The sequence below is a fragment of the Microtus ochrogaster genome, chromosome 21, assembly GCF_000317375.1.
Source record: "Microtus ochrogaster isolate Prairie Vole_2 chromosome 21, MicOch1.0, whole genome shotgun sequence".
Classification (NCBI taxonomy): Eukaryota; Metazoa; Chordata; class Mammalia; order Rodentia; family Cricetidae; genus Microtus; species Microtus ochrogaster.
Window position 1 is genome coordinate 35,144,639 of NC_022022.1, and position 18,366 is coordinate 35,163,004.

Consider the following 18,366-nt stretch of genomic DNA (forward strand, 5'->3'; position numbering starts at 1 on the left):
CGAGTGCAGTCGTGGGGCTTCTGGCTGAGGTTTGGCCGGCTCGGGGACACTGCCAGGCGGTGGGCTGAGCTCCGCTGGACGGGGCCAAGTGGCCTGAGGCGCGCCCGCAGCGCTGGCTGAGCAGGAGTCTGGCGCCCGGCAGGAGGCTGCGCTGCCCTGGCCGTGGTAGCCTCAGCTTCCAGGTGTCCCTTGTCAGCGCTGGAGCGAGTGAGCAAGTGAACCCAGCGGACTCCACCCTCCACACGAGGCGTGGATCTCACTCCATCCTCGCTTACATAAGGCGGGCGAGCGCGCTCCCGCCTCTGCCTCCCTCCGTCTCCCCCCACGCGGAGTGGGGCCGCGCCCTCCACTCCTCCTCTGCGAGCGCCTCCCAAGACCCCCTCTCGTCCCACTCCAGGAGGCGACTGTCGCCGGACCGTCGGTGGGCGGGCGGCAGCCGGGGCGTCTCTCTCCTGCACTGGAGCGCGAGGATAGGAGCCAGGAGCGCCTCGCCCGCTCGCATCTCCTCCCACTCTCGCCACCTCCCCTCCACGGCGTCTGTGCGATCCCCGCGGGCGCGGGGACCCGAGAGCAGCGCCCGCTCCGCTGGCGGTGGAACTGCGGGAGCGGCCGTGGTGGCCGCGCTGCGCCTCCCTGCCTTTCCCGAGTGGGGGCAGAGCACTCGCAGGCGGGAGACGTCAGTGGCTAGGCGCAGAGGACGAGGGACCTTCAAACTCCTCCTCGGAGGCTCTTCTCCACCCCCTTTGGCCCCTGCCCTTGGAGAAAGTGGAGTGTGGCGCTCGGGCTGCTGTTATTTCTCAGGACTGCCTGGCGGTGGCCAGATTCAGCCTCCTGCCCGGCGGGGCTCTCTGCTGTTCGCGCGTCTCTTGGTGGCGTTCCCCTTCCCCGCACACCTCTGCCGACGATGAGGAAAGGTCTACGGGCGACAGCGGCCCGCTGCGGACTGGGACTAGGATACTTGCTGCAGATGCTTGTGTTACCTGCCCTGGCCCTGCTCAGCGCCAGCGGCACCGGTTCGGCCGCTCAAGGTAAGGGGGTCCACAGGGCGCGGCGGTCACCTCCCTTTGCTTCTGCCTTGCCTCTTTTCTGCCTCTCCGTCTCCCGGGTGATCCTAGCTTCCTCGTCTGCCTGATTACCCTCAGTGGAAACCACTTTAAATTTCACTTTCCGAACTAGTAAAGAAACCAGGTTTTCAGCATTATCTCCAGATGAGGATGGACCCGGGGTATGAAAGTGTGGCCGCTGCCGCTGCCTCTGTGCCTGTGGGATTCTGGAGTGTCTTTTGCACTTTCAGCCCCACACGCGGACGTTGTTGCATACTGTACACATGGAGGTTTCCAAAGGCACTGGATAGTGGCGGTGTGGTGTGCCAGACATGCGCCCCGATATGCGTGGTGTGCAGAGACTTCCCGCGGTGTGTGGTGGCTGGGCTTGCTGGATCTTCTCCCATCTCAGCTAAGGAAACGTGTCTAGGACGTTTGTATAGGTGTTGGTGCCCTCAGTCTGCTGGTGGGGCGTTATGGAGATGTGTTCAGTTGTAACTGTCTCTCCACTAGCAATCTCTCCGTGTACCACTCCCGCCAGGCGAACCTTGAAAAACTTCATACCCACAACCCATGGTGGGAGACTCTAGTTGTTTCAAGCCAAGTCTACAACTCCCTGGAGTCGGGGCACTACTAACCAGTTTATAACTGGCTTTTTAATGCATGTAAGCCTTGAAGTAAGCGTGTGACATCCTGAGAAGAGCCGAGTTAGAGGGCTTTTATTCAGAGTTGAAAACGTGTAAAGGCAGAGGGGAGGCACCTAGACTAAGGGTCATGTTTTGGTGTGTGAGGGGTGGAGGGGGGGTGGCGTCCCTTCTTGCTCAGTGAGTTTTAGGAGTTGGTGCAGTTTCCAGCGGTTCAGACTGGAAAGTGGGTAAAAGAAAGGCGGAGTTTTCTGTTTTATCGCCTGTCGCCGAGGCATCTCATCCAAGCCCAGTTTCCACCCGAATCCTTCATCCACTAAACAAATAAAAAAAGTATTTATTTATTTATTTTACGCCTATAGCCAGGAGGCGATATCGCTTTGAAAGAGGTAGCAACTGAGAAGCTGTTCAGAGACCTTCCTATCTACACACACACACACACACACACACACACACGTCTGGTTTGTTCCACTTCTTTTATAAATTTAGAGAGATGGGGAGGCTAAGCCTTAACCCGGGCTCCTCCATTGATGTGCCTAGACTGGTTTTTCCCACTGCAGACTTCATCTCCTAAAATCTCAATGCCCTGGTGCAGGAAGAGGGTGATGAATGCTAAGGCAGCCTGGAGGCCAGGCAAGTTTGGTGCTTGCTCCCAAAAGAGGTATCATTAGCAAGGCAGTGTGAATCAGAGATAGCTACTTAAGAAGAATGTGGGTTTTTTTTTTCCCCTGCTACATTACTAAGTGGCTATGCTCATAAATCCTTCCTTCCTTTTCTGGACTGACTCTCCCATTCTTGGGGGTCAGCTCTGCACACTCCCAGAGCACATCTAACCATTTTCAAGGGACTCTGTGTTGAAAAGCCCATATTTCTTGAAATTGATCAGAAGTTCTCAGGACACTGGCCAGGAATGCTTAGAAGCGGACCTTAGGAAGCCTAAGTGAGCAACCTGAGGAACAGTTCTGGCAGCAGCTATGTGACTCCTGCTGGAAACCCTTGTCATTACTGGGTGCACAAAGAACTAAGCCATTGGGGTTGAGGGGCAGGGTAAGAAATGGTTTGGGAGCAGGCAAGTTAAAGTCCCCAAAGATGCCAAAAGGAGGCAGGATCCCTGCGGAGAGCTTACAAGAGCCAAATTAAAAAGACTGGGTAGGAGAAGAATCGATAGAGATAATCAAATGGGGGACTGTAAGTGGATTAATATTGAAAGGAGGGAGCAGAGCCTAAAAGAAAAGGAACCCCGGATTCTCTTTGCCTCTTGCACTTTTTCTTCTCCTGCTCCAGACAAGGCTAAGACTGAGGATTAATTCTGATCCTAGACAGCAAAAGAAAAGCAGGTTCAGCAGGGTGTGTGTGTGTGTTTCTTGGTGTGGTTTTTCTCCATTTACTTTAGTTCAGGGAGAATAACATTTCTCCTTCAAATCCCATGGTCTGAGAGGCAGGATTCCTACTTTTATCTTTGTTATCCTCCATGTTCCAGACCACCAGCTCTTCCTGTGTTATCTGTGCTACATCAAAGGAAGTGTAAAGCACTGAAATCTGCTATCAGCTACTGTCCCTGTGGCTGCTACTCATTAGCCAGGCCTGTTTACTACTGACCTGCTGTTAACACTTTCTTCTCAAGTCATTCACTGTAGGATGGTCTGGGAGGCAGGCTTCCATCGCCTCTCCTGTATCCTTTCTCTTTATTTTGCATTAGAGCTCCCACACATAGCCTCAAGGTGCCATTTGCTTGTTCTGATACCTTAATGACCCCAGTGGACTATTTTTATGAATGCAAGCACCTATGCAATTAGAACAGGGACATTCATTAAGTACTTTACAATGTGAAGGGTTTTAATCTGTTGGAGCAGTACTGTGAAAATGAGAAGCTTTTGAAAATAAATATGTATCTAGTTGAAAACAGCCTAAGAAAGGGGGGGGGGAAACAGTGCTTAAGATAGAACAGAGAGAGTATCATTTGCGAGTGAATGAGTTTTGCAACTGTGGTTTAAAGACAGACAGCAGTCATTTTAAATAGGTCCTTGGGAAATTCTCTAAGCTGTAGGCAACAATGTTCCTCTCTCTGCATGGGCTCTAATTGTTTCATTGAAGATTGCTGGGAAACCTTCACTCCAGGGAATTTTCAGGGCTCCTGACTTCCAAGAATGAAATATTTTTACTAGGAAGAGCAAGGAGAGAGAGAGAGAGAGAGAGAGAGAGAGAGAGAGAGAGAGAGAGAGAGAGAGAATTTGTTCATGAATTATTGTCTTCTATCATGCCAGCCTTACACATTATAATGCCTCTCTTATCTGCCACCAACTAGTGTTATGTGTGCTAACACCCTCAAATTCAAACCAGAAAATTACTGAGGACAAGTCAAAGATAATTCTCGTTGCATTAATTTATAATGTGTTCAGGAAACAAGTAACACACTTCTCTTGGAGAGAAGGAAATCATACTTTCAGGACTTTATGCATGTTGCTGTGTTACTGATGAATTTAATTATTATTCTCTCATGTACTGCTCAATTGGGAGGACAAATTCATGCATTCTCTTTGGGGATCTATAATAAGTGAAAATGGACAAGTTGGCCTTTGTTCGGCAGGTAATCCTGTGCATTCTAAGTTAGTGATAAAAAGTCTTCAGAGAACAAAGTTTTCAAACACCTACTTTACAAAACAAAGCAAGGAGTGTGATGGTATACTCCTATAAGACTCCCACTGAAGGAGGCTGAGGCATGAGGAATATAAGTTCAAAGCTACTCTGTACAACAAAGCCAGACTTTGTCAATAAAACAGAGAAAAGAAATCATTACATTATAATAAACATCCTAGTTAAGCAGGGAAGGATCATTTAAAGTGTCTATCATTGCACCTTGGGAGCAGATCATCAGAATTCATACCAATATACGCAAACAACTCGCCTAAGGATATAATGGAGGCATGAGATGTACTAGCCTCACTTTCTTGGCTTATTTAGTGTTATTGTTGAGACTTAAATCCAACTGTCCTTTGATGTGTGCAGTATCCCTCCTATTTCATGATTGCGGGAGAATGTGCTTCATTGGGCCTTAACTGCACATGGCACATTTCTGATTTAGGTCATAGCTTTGCTGGAGCAGCAGAGGGAGTCACTCTCAGAAGCACTGGGAATTGTAGCCATTTCTGGAAGATGCTGGAGGTAGAAGTTGAGCCTAGACTCCGGTCTTGAGGTTTCAGCCTAGATCACATGTAGTTGACCTTTGTGTCTGGGGCACTTAAAGTCAAATCTGTTTCCATTTTCTGCACACTTGTTTGAATAGAGTGTGTATTAGAAGTGATGTTCCTAACAAACTAATCTGGTCCACTGGTATTATGTCCCAGACTGTGTGTTGCTTGTTGGAGAGTTAAACTTGAATAAACTGTCTTCAACCTCAAGGCAGGCCTGTCAGCATAGCATATTAATTTCTGAGTTATAACACTGGGTTCAGATATGTTCCATGTGTCAACGAGGCCGTCTTTCTTAGGTGAGTGATAGTGGGGACAATGCTAACATTTTTATACATAGAGGATTAATGGTAATGATTTGGTTGCCAGTAGTAGGGAGGGGACACTTGGGGGTTGAGGCAGTCCAGGCATATACTCTTTATTCATTCTTCCCCTCCTCTGCATTGGCTGGTAACTCATGAGCCACACACCTCTGCCCCCACCTGATCCCATTACTGGAATTACAGCTGTGCACCAGCATGCCTATTTTGGAAGTGGGATTTTCCTGAAGTATTTCAAAAGTATTACTTATATTCAGATCCACCCACTTCTTGATAATGAGGATTGAATCTAGGTCCCTGTACATGTTGTACCAGGCAAGTGCTATGCCATGGTGCTTGCTGTAGCTTCATCCCGATTTACTTGGAGTCAGTGTCTTTTGTTTATGACTTTGGGGAGGTCCAAGCCAAGAACTGCTCATGCTGTATGCCTGCTCTTCCTGTTAGCACAATGCCTCATAGTTCTCCCAGCCTCTACTAGCTACGTGCCCATGCCTAAGTTAGTTAAATTTTCAGTGCCTTAGTTTCCTCACATGGAAGATGGGAAAAGAAATGCTATAGTCATACTTGGGTTGAATTAATTAATGTAAACCAACTAGAGTAGTAGGTAGCTCTCAGGAAGTAGTGTAATTCCTTGGCTTCCAATTTAGAAAAAAAAAAAAAAACAGCAAAAAGTGAGGCAACTGTACCAGTGTTTCAATTGACTCAACTCTATTTAAATTTTCAGATTTCATTTCTTGTGATTGTGGTGAACATAAACAATAAAAAGTCAGTGCTATATCTTTTCATGTCCCTCTCTGACCAACTTTGAAGACAAAGCTAAACATTTCAAGGGACCTTTATGTTTATTTTACTTATAGTTAAGACAAACACATTTCTCCTGTCAAGCTGTCATTCTGTTTTAAATTATTGATAGTGAAGTTCTGCACTTAACCTCAAATACCTTATCTTCTCTCTGTTCTCTCTTCTCTCTTTATCTCTCTCTCTATTTCAATTACCATCTCCCTCTCAGTCTCTTAATCAACAACTTCCTGGACCCCTGCATGGATTCCTTTATTCTACTGCTTACTTGTATTTATTGCTGTTTGTATTTGTTAAGGAGGACTCCATGAATCTGAGAACTTTTATATAGAATGTCAGTTCCAGGATGTTTTAAATACAAACTCAGTGACAGTTTTGTGCTACTGGGTTGAACTTCATTTTCAGGAGTAATATTGAAATACTGCCATATTCTTATTTGTGATTTTTTTAAATGTAGCCTATAGTTTCTCTTGTATTTTGTCTTAAAATTTACAAAGTTTTGACAAATTATTTTGTGCAAGTATCTCTGTAAACTCACGGAATCAGAAGTACTCAATGTGTGTGTCCTCTCTAGCAATTTGTATACACCAAAATACTTTTTAATGAAAGTTTAAGATGTATGCCTCAAGTAGTTATACTCTCTATAAGGAAAACTGAGAAAATATCAAGCTATAATTTGAGCATTCATTTAAAAGTGTTGGTGTGCATTTGAAATGTGGCCTTTCTCTCATTCTGAGCACTACTGCCCCCACAGAATTATACAGGGAAGTTCTGAAATACACAAAAGAATGTACTAGAATTAAGGCACTTAAACAGACCTTCTCTACACAGGGCTGAAGTACTGTGACATCAATTACACTGAAGTTATAATCTAGAAAGTCAGCTACAACTTTGAAAGTGCCTAACCTGCAGAATTTTGTCCTTACATGAGTATACCTTTTATTAGCAGAGAACAGTAACTCAAAAGTGCTTTGTGTTGCAAAGTGAAGCATAACATATGAAAACTACAATGTTTGGGGAATACCCTCTGCTAATTAAACCACACACCGTGTCTTACTTTTCCATGGAAGAGAACGGGAACAAAAGGAACCTTCATCGTATTGACATGCCTACTGGAGCTCTTATTTCAAATATGAGGGATAGCATAATCCTATTAACATATGATATTGATTAATCAAATTTAACTCCAGAGTTACAAGCCTTATTTATTTTAAAATGTTGTGAGAATAGGGGGTTTTACTTTCATTAATCATTGTGTCATGCAGCTTCTGTGGCTAGTTTCATTTCTCAGCAATTATGAGAGCAGTAAAAAGACCCTGGAAGACGAGCACATACTTTATGTCCAGCTATGGATGCTAAATAGAAACTCCTTCAATACATTTAACAGGCTTATTGATGAGTGCTAGAATTTCTAAAAGTCTTAATTGATTATTTAATTGTGGACTACTCAAACTTAAATATATTTCATTGTTTCTATTTTTCCCCTATTGAAAAGTCTTATATAGGAAGCTTACTTTAAATAAAAAAATAGGTTGGTGCTTATATATTAAAATGTTTCTGAAGTTCATTTATTAAACCAAATATGTCCAGGAATATAATTGTTGGCCTTTGTTTCTCACAGTTCGTGAAAGCTAAGGTGAGTATAGAAATTATGAAATTATTAAAAGATAATAATATAAAAGTTTTGAAGTAAAAACTGAGAAAAATTATCATGTAAAATTAATTCAGAAGATACATTCTCACAGAAAACAGAAGTTTTATATATTGTATTAGGCTGTAGGATGCAACATATTTCTAATCATTAGCAAAGAAAATTCAAAGATAAGATTAAAATTAAAGGAAGAAGCTTTTTATCATTCTACTCCTATATGTTTACAAGTTTGTTACTTGTACTTAAATATTCTAAATAATTATGGTATTTTTTTAAAATACCATGAACTGAAGGAGTCCTTTTGAAAAGCTAACTCCTTTGAAATTAAGCAGACAATTTATTTTGTCAGAACCTAAAAGTGACAGTGACCATAGGACTGTTAACTATTTTGTGGGTTTTGAGATCTGTTATCTCTAATCTAAGCCAAACAAACCCCAAATTATCACCTAAACAAAAACTGGAAGATAAGAAAGAGGAGTAAATTCTGATAACTCTGAGATTGTACTGGTCTTGGCTGTTGGTCAAAAGAAAAGTGATATATTATATCTCATTGAGTAAAGACTGCAAAATGTACACATCGTGGCCACCCAGTGGAAAGTCTCAAGTTTAGCAAGTAGTAATGCTGTATCACTCTAAATAAAACAGCAACTGTGTTGCCTCTCATTTTCTTTGCAATCTTCTTCATTCTGGATCCCTAAAATGATGAGAGACTGTGACTTAAGTTGACTTAAGGGACTCAACCCAAGGACTGAAGGAAGCTGACACTTGGCCCCTCTTCACACACAGGGCCTTCACCTTGGAAAACAGAAACTCAACTCTGTGACTGCTTTCAGGAGTGGAGGGGAATCTTTTTGTTTGTTTGTTTGTTTTTATGATTCGTTATAAGTTCAGTCTGAACTAGAGGCCTAAGTAAGACTGATTTCTCCTCATAATATTGAAGAAGTTAATGATATAAAGCTTACATATAAATCATGTTGTCTTTCTCCAACTGACAAAGGATTTCCAAAGTGTTTTCAAAGGCTGTGTGTATTAAGAAGTTGTATCTGAATCTTTCATGTACCTTGACTGGGAATTAGATGAGCGCTAATCTGAGACCCACCAGTGATTTTTTTTTTTGAAATGCATCACTTAATCTGAAGCTACCTTGTTAAACATTGCCACTGGCAACAATACCCTGTTGTTTCTGAAGGCTCACCTGCTTGGAAGAAATCCGATAGCATGATGCTCAAATTATATGGGAATTCTTAGGGACAATTTTGTCCCTAAATATGAATTTGCTTAAGTGGAACTGACTTAATAGAATTACACTGCATTTTGAAAGTGTTATTATCACTGTCTGCCTCTCCATGCTGAGTGAAATCTTTATTTTTATACCACTACTACACACATGTCTTACGGTGAAACTGTTACCATTATCGTGAAGTCACATGATTGAGAAAACTAGAAAGATGGCTGGGGAAATTTTCAGCTGTAGGTATGACGTTCTGGTTGTAAAGAGGAGGGATTGTTTTACTGAATTTATTATAAGTCAAATGAAAGACATGCAGGCAATTTTTAATGAATTAAATAACTGTAGCTTTTCTGGGATGACTTTAATGAAATGAATAAATTATAAGGAGTAGATAAATACAGTTTGATAATCTCCTATGAACATATATGTGTATGTGAGAGTATGTGTAGCAATGAGTGTGCATTGTGTATCTGTAGTATCTTTGATATTTTAGAAGGAAACATTTATTTTCAAAGAGAAAACAAACCTGTCTAATCAATGTTTTATTTTTACTTATAGAGCTCATTTCTGAAGGTGATTATAAACTGGCAACTCAGATTTCATCACAAATTTCCTAATAAAAAATACATCCTACTTAAAGTTCTGGCTTTGTGGGCGCCTAGCCAGTTTGGATTTCACCTTCCAAGATATGGTTGGAGTGGGGAGGACCTAAGACTTACCACAGGGCAGGGCACCCTGACTGCTCTTTGGACTGGAGAGGGAGGGGGAGAGGAGTGCGGGGAGAGGGAGAAGGGTGGGAGGAGGGGGACAAGGGTGGGAGGAGGGGGAGGGAAATGGGAGGCTGGGAGGAGGCGGAAACTTGTTTTTTTTTTTTCCTTTTCTCAATAAAAAAAAGCAAAAAAAATCTTCAAATACAAAAAAAATACATCCTACTTTTCTGCAGAAAGTTGCCTTTGCAAATTGCTGAGTCATTCATTTCATTGTGTGGTGTAGAGACAACAAGTTGTCTCCTGATACCATGTGAGGTCTACTTTCTGTGGCCTACGGCAAACAGATGCAGAACTTGTGATGTTTTCCCCCTTAGCCTTATGGGGGCTTTCATGTACTGACTACAGTTGAATGTCTATGATCAGTAGAATATCTATTTCCAAGCAGGCAGGGGGCACAACTCTTGCAGAGGGTCCTGAATCTTTCTGACTTCTCTAAGAGTCAGGGTTGTTCTGGAAGTGCCAACCATGAAGTGACCTTATACATGGGCCCACTGAAGGCAAGGTCAGCTGGGCTGTTATATATATGGCAATTTTGAACTGGCATTTTAAAAGTCCACAAATTCTAGAATTCAGATGCCCATGTTCAACACTTCTTCATGCATACGTCCTTCATGGTTGACATGGGGTTTCCATAGCAAAACACATAGAATACTGTGAAAAATGACAAAGGAACTATTATTTCTCACAAAGTTTTGTGATTACAAGTCTAAAAGTTAATGCAAAAGGTTGCCTGTTTAATGCTGAATTGCAAATCTAAAAGGAGGCTCTTAAAGATAACAGCAGACTCCAGAGTCCTTGAGTTTATTTAGCATTCAGTGACAGTCACTAAGTTAGGGAAAGGAATGTTCAAACAACACACTTGAGGAAAAGTGATTTTTATAGGAAGGAACCATTTCTGCTAATAGCCAGTAACTGCACATAACCCCGCTGACATTAAAAGTCCATTAGCTAAGCCCAGTTTAAATACCAGCTGATGCCGTGTCAGCTAAATGTATGCTGGCATGTTTTCATAGAATGCAGTAATAGCAGTTCTGTATTTCCTTTCTAAACCTATGTACATTAAGTAAAACAAATGCCATCTGATAGTAGTAGCAGGACTGCTGCTAAAGAGGCAGAGATTTGTGATGAAACAAAAGTAGCAGTCTCTGGAACAAGAAGATAATATGTGGCAGTGATGTCTTTAAACTGGAGGCTTTGAAAGAAATCATCTGGAATAGTTTAAGCTGACATTCTAAAGGAGTTGTTTCCATAGGAGCCTGCATTCACATAAGGTGCCCTGAGAAGTTCACTTAAAGTGATTTTTTTTTCTGCTCTTAGCTACAATGTTTATTTTTCCATATACTTTGAAACCACAGGAAGTCCTTCCACAAACGGTTATGTGTGTAAGTGGGGAGGCGGGTGAGGGTCTGGAAGAGGATCGCACGAAAGCACAGGTGTAATTTAACATGCTAATGTTTATAAATGATCTCTGGGGCAATATGTTAGAAGCTATGCGATATGTATGTGCTGCCTGCAATGAAAGTGATGGTGGAAATGCTCATATCAGGCCCCTACTGAATTCCTTAAAGATATATTTCTCACCTTTAGAAAATTTTAGACAAAACTTGGATACAGTCGATTATTATAGACTCTGCAATATTTTGTAACTCGTCTGAGAATAGACTGTAAGCCAGGGTTCTGCAAGTGTGACACCATGGTGGTGCTGGACACGGCTGCTCAGTCATCTGGTGTGAGCAGAAACCTGGGCAGTACTTAATCAGCGGCTGGCACGCTCACACCACTCTAAAGCACTAGGAGATCACCCGAGCCACCTCCCCCTTTCCCATTATCAGGCCATTAGCAAAACCCAGCATAAATCAGGAGGGCGGAGCCCAAGTCAGCACATGACCCCATCACATGTGCACAAGCTTCCTGAGCATCTTCCTAATCGTCACTGAAAGTCTTATCACATTTTCTTGCCTTTGGGGTTCTGAGTTCTGTTCTCCAACCAAATGTCATGACTTTTACTTATTTCTACTTTGAAATTAAGTGAGCATTTTTTTTCCCACATGGTAAAAAGTAAAAACCTTACGTGTCCCTGTATTTCTTGAAAAGAATGATAGCAAAAAAGAAAAAGCCTACTCTTTAACAAAAGCAGAGATTTTTCCTTTTGTGTGACTAGATTCTCATACAAGTGTTTCTTAATGAAATCAAGAAGTTCTCTTTAGTGTCACTAACTGTTTTAATACATCCCAGGACGCTGTAAATGTTCATTTTGAATGAATTGTGAGCTTCCATGGTCAGAGTTTATGAAATTAAATTACTAACCAAAATCCCATTTACTGACATATTATATGAAGGCCTTGGTGAATAAACTTGTCTTTAGTACATAACACAGGCATTAATAACAGACGGGAACGTGTCTCACTCCAAACAAGTGAACTTTGATTTTTAATTTTCAACCTACTTTTAAAGACTAAAAACATCTTTTATAATGGCTATTTCCATATATTTTTTTTTCTTTTGTAATGCTTGAAATTTAATTCTATTGTGAAATGAAAAGAGAATGTCATTGTATTTGGCTGCATAATAAATGTGTACCCATCTACAAACTTGTATTATGAAATTGAATTATGTTGAAAATATAACAAGATGGTCATAGATTGATTGAAATTGGACAGTTATTACATTAGCTTAGAACATTTTTTTTTTTTTTGTAATAGACTTGCTGTCTTGGGCAGTTTGAAAAGAATGTACCCCTCTTGGTATGACTACATTTTTCAAAGAATGGAGTAAACACATTCCCACTTAAATGTGTTAATTTATGCTTGTCAGGCTTTTCTGAAAATAGTCCATGTCCACTCTGAGATTTATCATGACCACATTCACATAAGTGGATGGCTTTATTTTTCCCCTCCCCTCTCTCTCTCTCTCTCTCTCTCTCTCTCTCTCTCTCTCTCTCTCTCCTTCTGTCTCTTTTCTTGACTACCAAGAAATTAAAATCATACTGTTCACATGGCTGTGCACACCTGGGAATGTAGCCTGCATCTGAGTGTTTGGGTGTGATAATTTTCAAGTTGAAAAAAATATATAAATTATAACAAAATTTATTTAAATATTCATATATATGAATAGTGGGTATCCTGTGACAACTGGTACTAGAAATCCTGCCATTATGTCTGTGAGTCCCTTGGCAAAAATGAGTAAAGTGTGCTGAACTTTGTGTCAGGCACTCATGTACAAGTATAAAAATCTTAGTTTCACTTCACACTGGGAGCAAAAGATAAAAATAATTGTAGTATTGATGTCATAGAACTGCAGGGGGGAATGGGGTTATGCAAAGTGAAGAGCTGAAGACAGGGCTTGGCACTAGACAAACACTTTGTGCACTTTGGTCTTTGATATATCTGTTGCTATTTTATTTTTTTCGAGACAGGGTTTCTCTGTGGTTTTTTGGAGCCTGTCCTGGAACTTGCTCTGTAGACCAGGTTGGTCTCAAACTCACAGAGATCCGCCTGCCTCTGCCTCCCGAGTGCTGGGATTAAAGGCGTGCGCCACCATCGCCCAGCCTGTTGCTATTTTATTATCATAAATGGCTACACTACGTAACTGTTTTCATTTGGCATTGCTAAAATTCTATTACAAGAACGAGAGGACTGTGTTTAGTTGGGATTAATATCAAATGGAGGAACAGCTTATGGGCCAACAAAAATGTTTCATTATTAAAGATACATTTTTAAACGAAATTGTCGCATTTTAAAAGTCAAAAGCTATACCACATTATGATACATTTTACACTAAAGTACCTTGGAAATTAATATTTGCTTTAGTGTGAGATTTGAAGAACACAGTTCTTTTTACTTTATGTATGTAAGTGTTTGCTGTGTATGTGTATATGTGCCTCTGGAAGCCAGAAGAGGGTATATGACCCCAGGAAGTGGCATGCCAGTCACTTGTGCATCATGTAGGTCCTTGGAGTCAAACCCTAGTCCTCCATAAGAATTAGAAGTGCTCTTATCCATTCAGCTATCTCTCTAGCCCCAGTGACAATTTTTTAATAGCAAATTCTGAATCTAGAATGTATTTCAGCTTAACTAGCATTTGATAACTTTAGGTGAAAGACACCCATTTATTCTTTTTAAACGATGCATTGCAATGTTTGTTAAATGGAGGTTAAAGACCAAGAAAAATTAATTATTGAACTCTATTTTTTGGCTAATATTTAAACTCTTTCTAAAGGAATTGAAACAATTAACCTTTTTCATTATGTCAAAAGTTTTAACATTGCAAAGCATTTACTGATTCTAAAATGAAAGCAAAAGTTAATTAAACTAAAATTTCCAAGCAAGGCCAGAGTTCTTCATATGCTCAGGGTATATATTAAGATAAAAGCCAAAAAGAGAGAAGAAATTAATTACTTGCCCAAACTCTTCAATGTATCTGCATGTATAGCGTGTATATGTATGTGGGTGGGGGTATCTAGTTATTACTGGATCTGGTCTGCACTTCATTGAATTAAATATTTTAAATGGATTCAAGGAGAGGCCAATGGAGCTCTGTAGTTTCTCATAGGCATCCATCTACAACTTGTGTTCTGTAAGAATGAAAAAGAATATTTGCAAAGATTATAGTCCTGTTCGCAAAAACGTTTCCAGTGTGTAGTTATAAAAGGAAAATTTAGGTTGGTTGAATAATGACTGTATTTTGAGAAGAGTACGGGCAAAGGAGAAGTTTCCCAGTTCCAAAGACTATCCAGTATTGTATTTTATGGTTCACGGTGACATTACTCATACTTTTGTTCTTTTGTTTTATATTTTTTCAAAATATGTCCACTTGATAAGTGCATAACCAAAGAGCACAACACAAACTACTGCAGTTCTAGACCCTTTAGCAACCACAATGTGATAGATACATTAAACAATATAGTGAACAAGGACCTGCCATTCACCACATTAGAACTCTCCCTTAGGGTGCAGAGATCTCTTTGTAGTTTGTGTTATGCAAACATAAGATTTAATGTCATTTATTTTTTAACCCTACTTTGTCCTTCCCCACCCCCCCAAACGGTGTCCTAAGAAACATTCACTTTTTGAAAAGGGAAAGTTATAGTGACTCTATATAATCAGAAGTGAGTGTCATCTACATAATTTTAAAAACTCTTATCTTTATAGATCTTATTCTGTTGAAAGAATGTAGCAGAAGCAATCTGGAATGTTTTTGATGATTGATTAGCCTGTTTTTCTGGTGTTTATCACTACATATAGCATTTAATTTGCAGTAGTTTTCTTGGAGAATTTCCAGGAGTAAAAAACACAATGCCTGAGTGATGAGCCTGTACTTTTGATTCCTTCCAGCCTGTGTCGTCTCCTTAAGGAAAAATCAAGCTTCTCAATGTTGATGTTTTAAACACTAAGATGGTTTACAGACTGTCAGTACGCAATTGCCAAAGGTTTTTGCTTCATTTCTTAATTGATGTAAGCATTACCTATAGTTCCTAGAATAGATGGTTTGCTATTTTACTGAATGAGTAGAGGAGCCATTCAGAAAGTCATGTTATTGAAACCAGAAATTATTTCTTAAAGTCCCATATAATTGAATGCTAGCAAAAATTTAAATATACTCAAATATTTAATGGTGTTGTATTAGGAAAGATGCATGTTACTTTAATATGGTCACATATAGCCATTTCACTGAAGTGGAGAAGCAAAGATGTTTCTTGGCCATTACCCTCTGACCTACAGAGGGGAGTCGGGTAAATTTAGTAGCATATGCAGAGCCCTTTCTCTTCAAACGCTTGCCTGTATAAGCTTCACATTGCTGGCAGGATAATTTGTAACTCCTACAAGCTTTTCTCTAACTACAGGGTTATACTCTCCCCTCAGCAGGCACTTGCTTCAGGCTAGACCATCTTTGGCCCCAGTAGGACAGCACCTATCTATACCTACCTACCCCAGGCTTTGTAGCAAGCCACAAATGGCTTAACGCTATTCTTCTCTCTTACTCCTTCATTTCATTTCCCCTCCTCCAGGTTTCACACGCTGTTCATGTCAGTTTAACTAGGTCAGTAAAATGACTTCTCATACCCAGCTTTTCTGCTCTTCTCTTCCTGAGTTCCCAGCTACACGTCAGTGTGGTGAGTGTTTGGTCCCTAGTCACCCTGTGCACTTGACGTAGGATTTGACACAAGGGTAGTATATAATATCCTTCTTTGAATGGTACTGAATAAATTCATGTTTTTGCATAAATAACAAGAGTGTGGCTTTTTGACAACTCATTTTGGTAGAATTAGCTTCTCTCTTTGCCTCTTGATGTAAGAGTTTCTCGATCAAGTGAAGTAACTGTGACTCTCTGGTTGAGAACCCAGACAGACCGAAGAGTGAGTTTTCACCATCCGTTAGGTACCAATCATTTTAGTGGGGATCTCTAATGTCCAGATATTGAAGGCAAATCCCCATCCAGGGTTAGTATTGGAAAGTGACAAAGTGTTTAAAGAGAGAGAACCTATTGGATTACTGGCCATGTGTTCTGGGAATTCTTTTTTCTCCTCTGTACTCTTTTCTTCCTGGTCACCATGGGCCAGCAGGTCTGACCCACCCCTGTACTTCTAACAATTCTATGCTGCCTTGTTAAAGAACCCAAAATAGCAACATGGCCAACTGACCATTGACCGAAACCTTGGAAACCATGAGTGAAAATAATTTTTCTTCCTTTAGGTTGACTATGTCAGAAATTATACCACAGCCACAAAAAGCTAAGAAATCAACCAAAAGGTCAGCTTTCTTCACTTTAGAGATCCATTTCCATTGGCTTTTCTATCCTACATTGAGTTCATGGCTCTTTAGTGATGAATTTTGATTCTATGATATATGACACAAATAAACTCTAAATAATGATGTACAAAAACTTTGAACACAGCTGAACTCAGTGCCCCAGTCAGTCTGCTGTAACAGAACAGGGAGCGGTGGAGGCTCACAAATCAGAAGTTCCTGATTATTTGCCAGAGACTTTTCTCAGTTCTTCACTTGTTGATATTGATAATAAAAACTAACTTTCCAATTTTTATGCATCATTTATTGCTCTAGGGGATAGTTATTTTTCTCTCTGGCAGGATGTGGGAGTATATATGCAATGTGAGGCTAAAATGTAGCTGTCCTGTGGAGACCTATTGGCCCAGAGTCAAGATAACCAATCCATTTGCATCATGAATAATCACTATCCTTTTCCTATTTTCTGAAGATATTTTTTTTTGTGGCCTGATGGCCTATTATTTTTACGTTAAATATTTTGATTTTTTTAGACTGGAAAATTATACAGTAAAATAATATTAGAAAGCATTATTGAATGAACCAAAAGTTCTTACAGGCATTGGATTATGTGACTCTGCTAGTCGTGAAAAAAATTCTAACAAGGAGTAACTCCTCTAAGACTACAGCAAACACAGCCCCAACTTGCCCTGGATAATTGCCGTGGAGGTCTATGTGGGGATCTTTAACTAGTGCTGTTTGTAATCAGGCAGTCTGATGCTTGCCTTGCCATAGAGCAGAGGAAGTGGTGAGGAGCCAGACCTGTAATTAGCAACATCAGGTGCCCAGAATGGAATGCCGAAGAGATGGTCAGAGAGCAAACACTGCTTCAGCAAAGACAGTCAGTTTAGACTCAAAGACATTTGAAGTTCAAAAAAAAAAATAGTTGAGAGCAGTATTAAAATAATACTTCTCTGTACACAAAGAAAAATGTAATAAACCCTTTAATGGAAGTCAACCTCTTCCCAGACACCTAAGTGTTCTGAAGAGAAGGCAGTTAAAGTTAAAGCCAAGATGAATGCTGACTTTAAAGAAGGAATGATTTAACATAAAACTTTTTTTGGTTTTTAAAATGTTTATTTGTGACTTTAAAATGTTTTGATCTTTGTGTGATTAAGGGTCATTTGAAAGAATTGAATGGAGATGAGTTTCCTTTTACAGAGTAATTGTCATGACTTCAAAGACACCAACTCTTGGTTTCTTGATCATATAGCCTAAATCTCCTGTCAGTTAGCAGTCTACTGTGCTAATCCATTTTACTTTTAAAAAGGGAGGAAAATATTATCCTTAGAGGCTTTTAAATGGATAATAAGTCAAGTAGTAAAATATATACAACAAATCATGTAATTAATTTACAGAAAAAATGTATCTAGGTAATAATTTCTATTAATGAAATTCTTTAGTGGGGTTATTTTGATGCAGCAATATCGTCCACTCTTTCAAACTAGAATCTATGGTGATGGCCTCAGTGTTATCTTTGAGTTGTTGTTTTCATGTTTGTTTCTTGTCGGGCTATCTGCTAAAATCTGCCCTCTGAAGTCTTTTATGTCTCTCCATTATAAAGTGAAGTGAAATTTTATATGGAGTTTTTTCTTCCTTCCTCCCTCCCTCCCCCTCTCTCTTTTCCTTTCACCTCCCCTATTATCTTTTCTCTCCTCCCCTTCCTTGCTCACCTCACCTCCCCCCTCCATATAAAGTTAAACTTTGGTCATTTGTGCCATGGGAAATGCCAGAGAAAAACATAGTGATGATAAATCTCTTTAACTCCATTCATGCTCAGATGTGTCCAGTATCTACTTCAGGGGAATATTTGTCTTGCTGCCTCATATAGACTTTATGTCTACTACTGTGGAAGCAACTGGGGGAGCCAGTCCTTTGCTCCGCTGCCTTTGCCAGGCATACCCTCAACTCCCACCGTACTTTTTTTTTTTGTTTTGTT

The 18,366-nt window shown here is 40.4% G+C and overlaps 1 protein-coding gene across 2 annotated transcripts in view; it reads left to right on the forward strand.

The window, feature by feature from the left end:
* Positions 1-668: 668 nt before the first annotated feature.
* The window catches only part of Unc5c (unc-5 netrin receptor C), a 335,223-nt gene continuing 317,525 nt past the window's right edge, over positions 669-18,366 (forward strand). For both annotated transcript variants that reach the window (XM_026783907.1, XM_026783908.1), the window contains exon 1: positions 669-1,028. In XM_026783907.1, the coding sequence (XP_026639708.1) occupies positions 905-1,028 (124 nt within the window). In that variant the 5' untranslated portion in view covers positions 669-904. The remainder of the gene's footprint in view (positions 1,029-18,366) is intronic.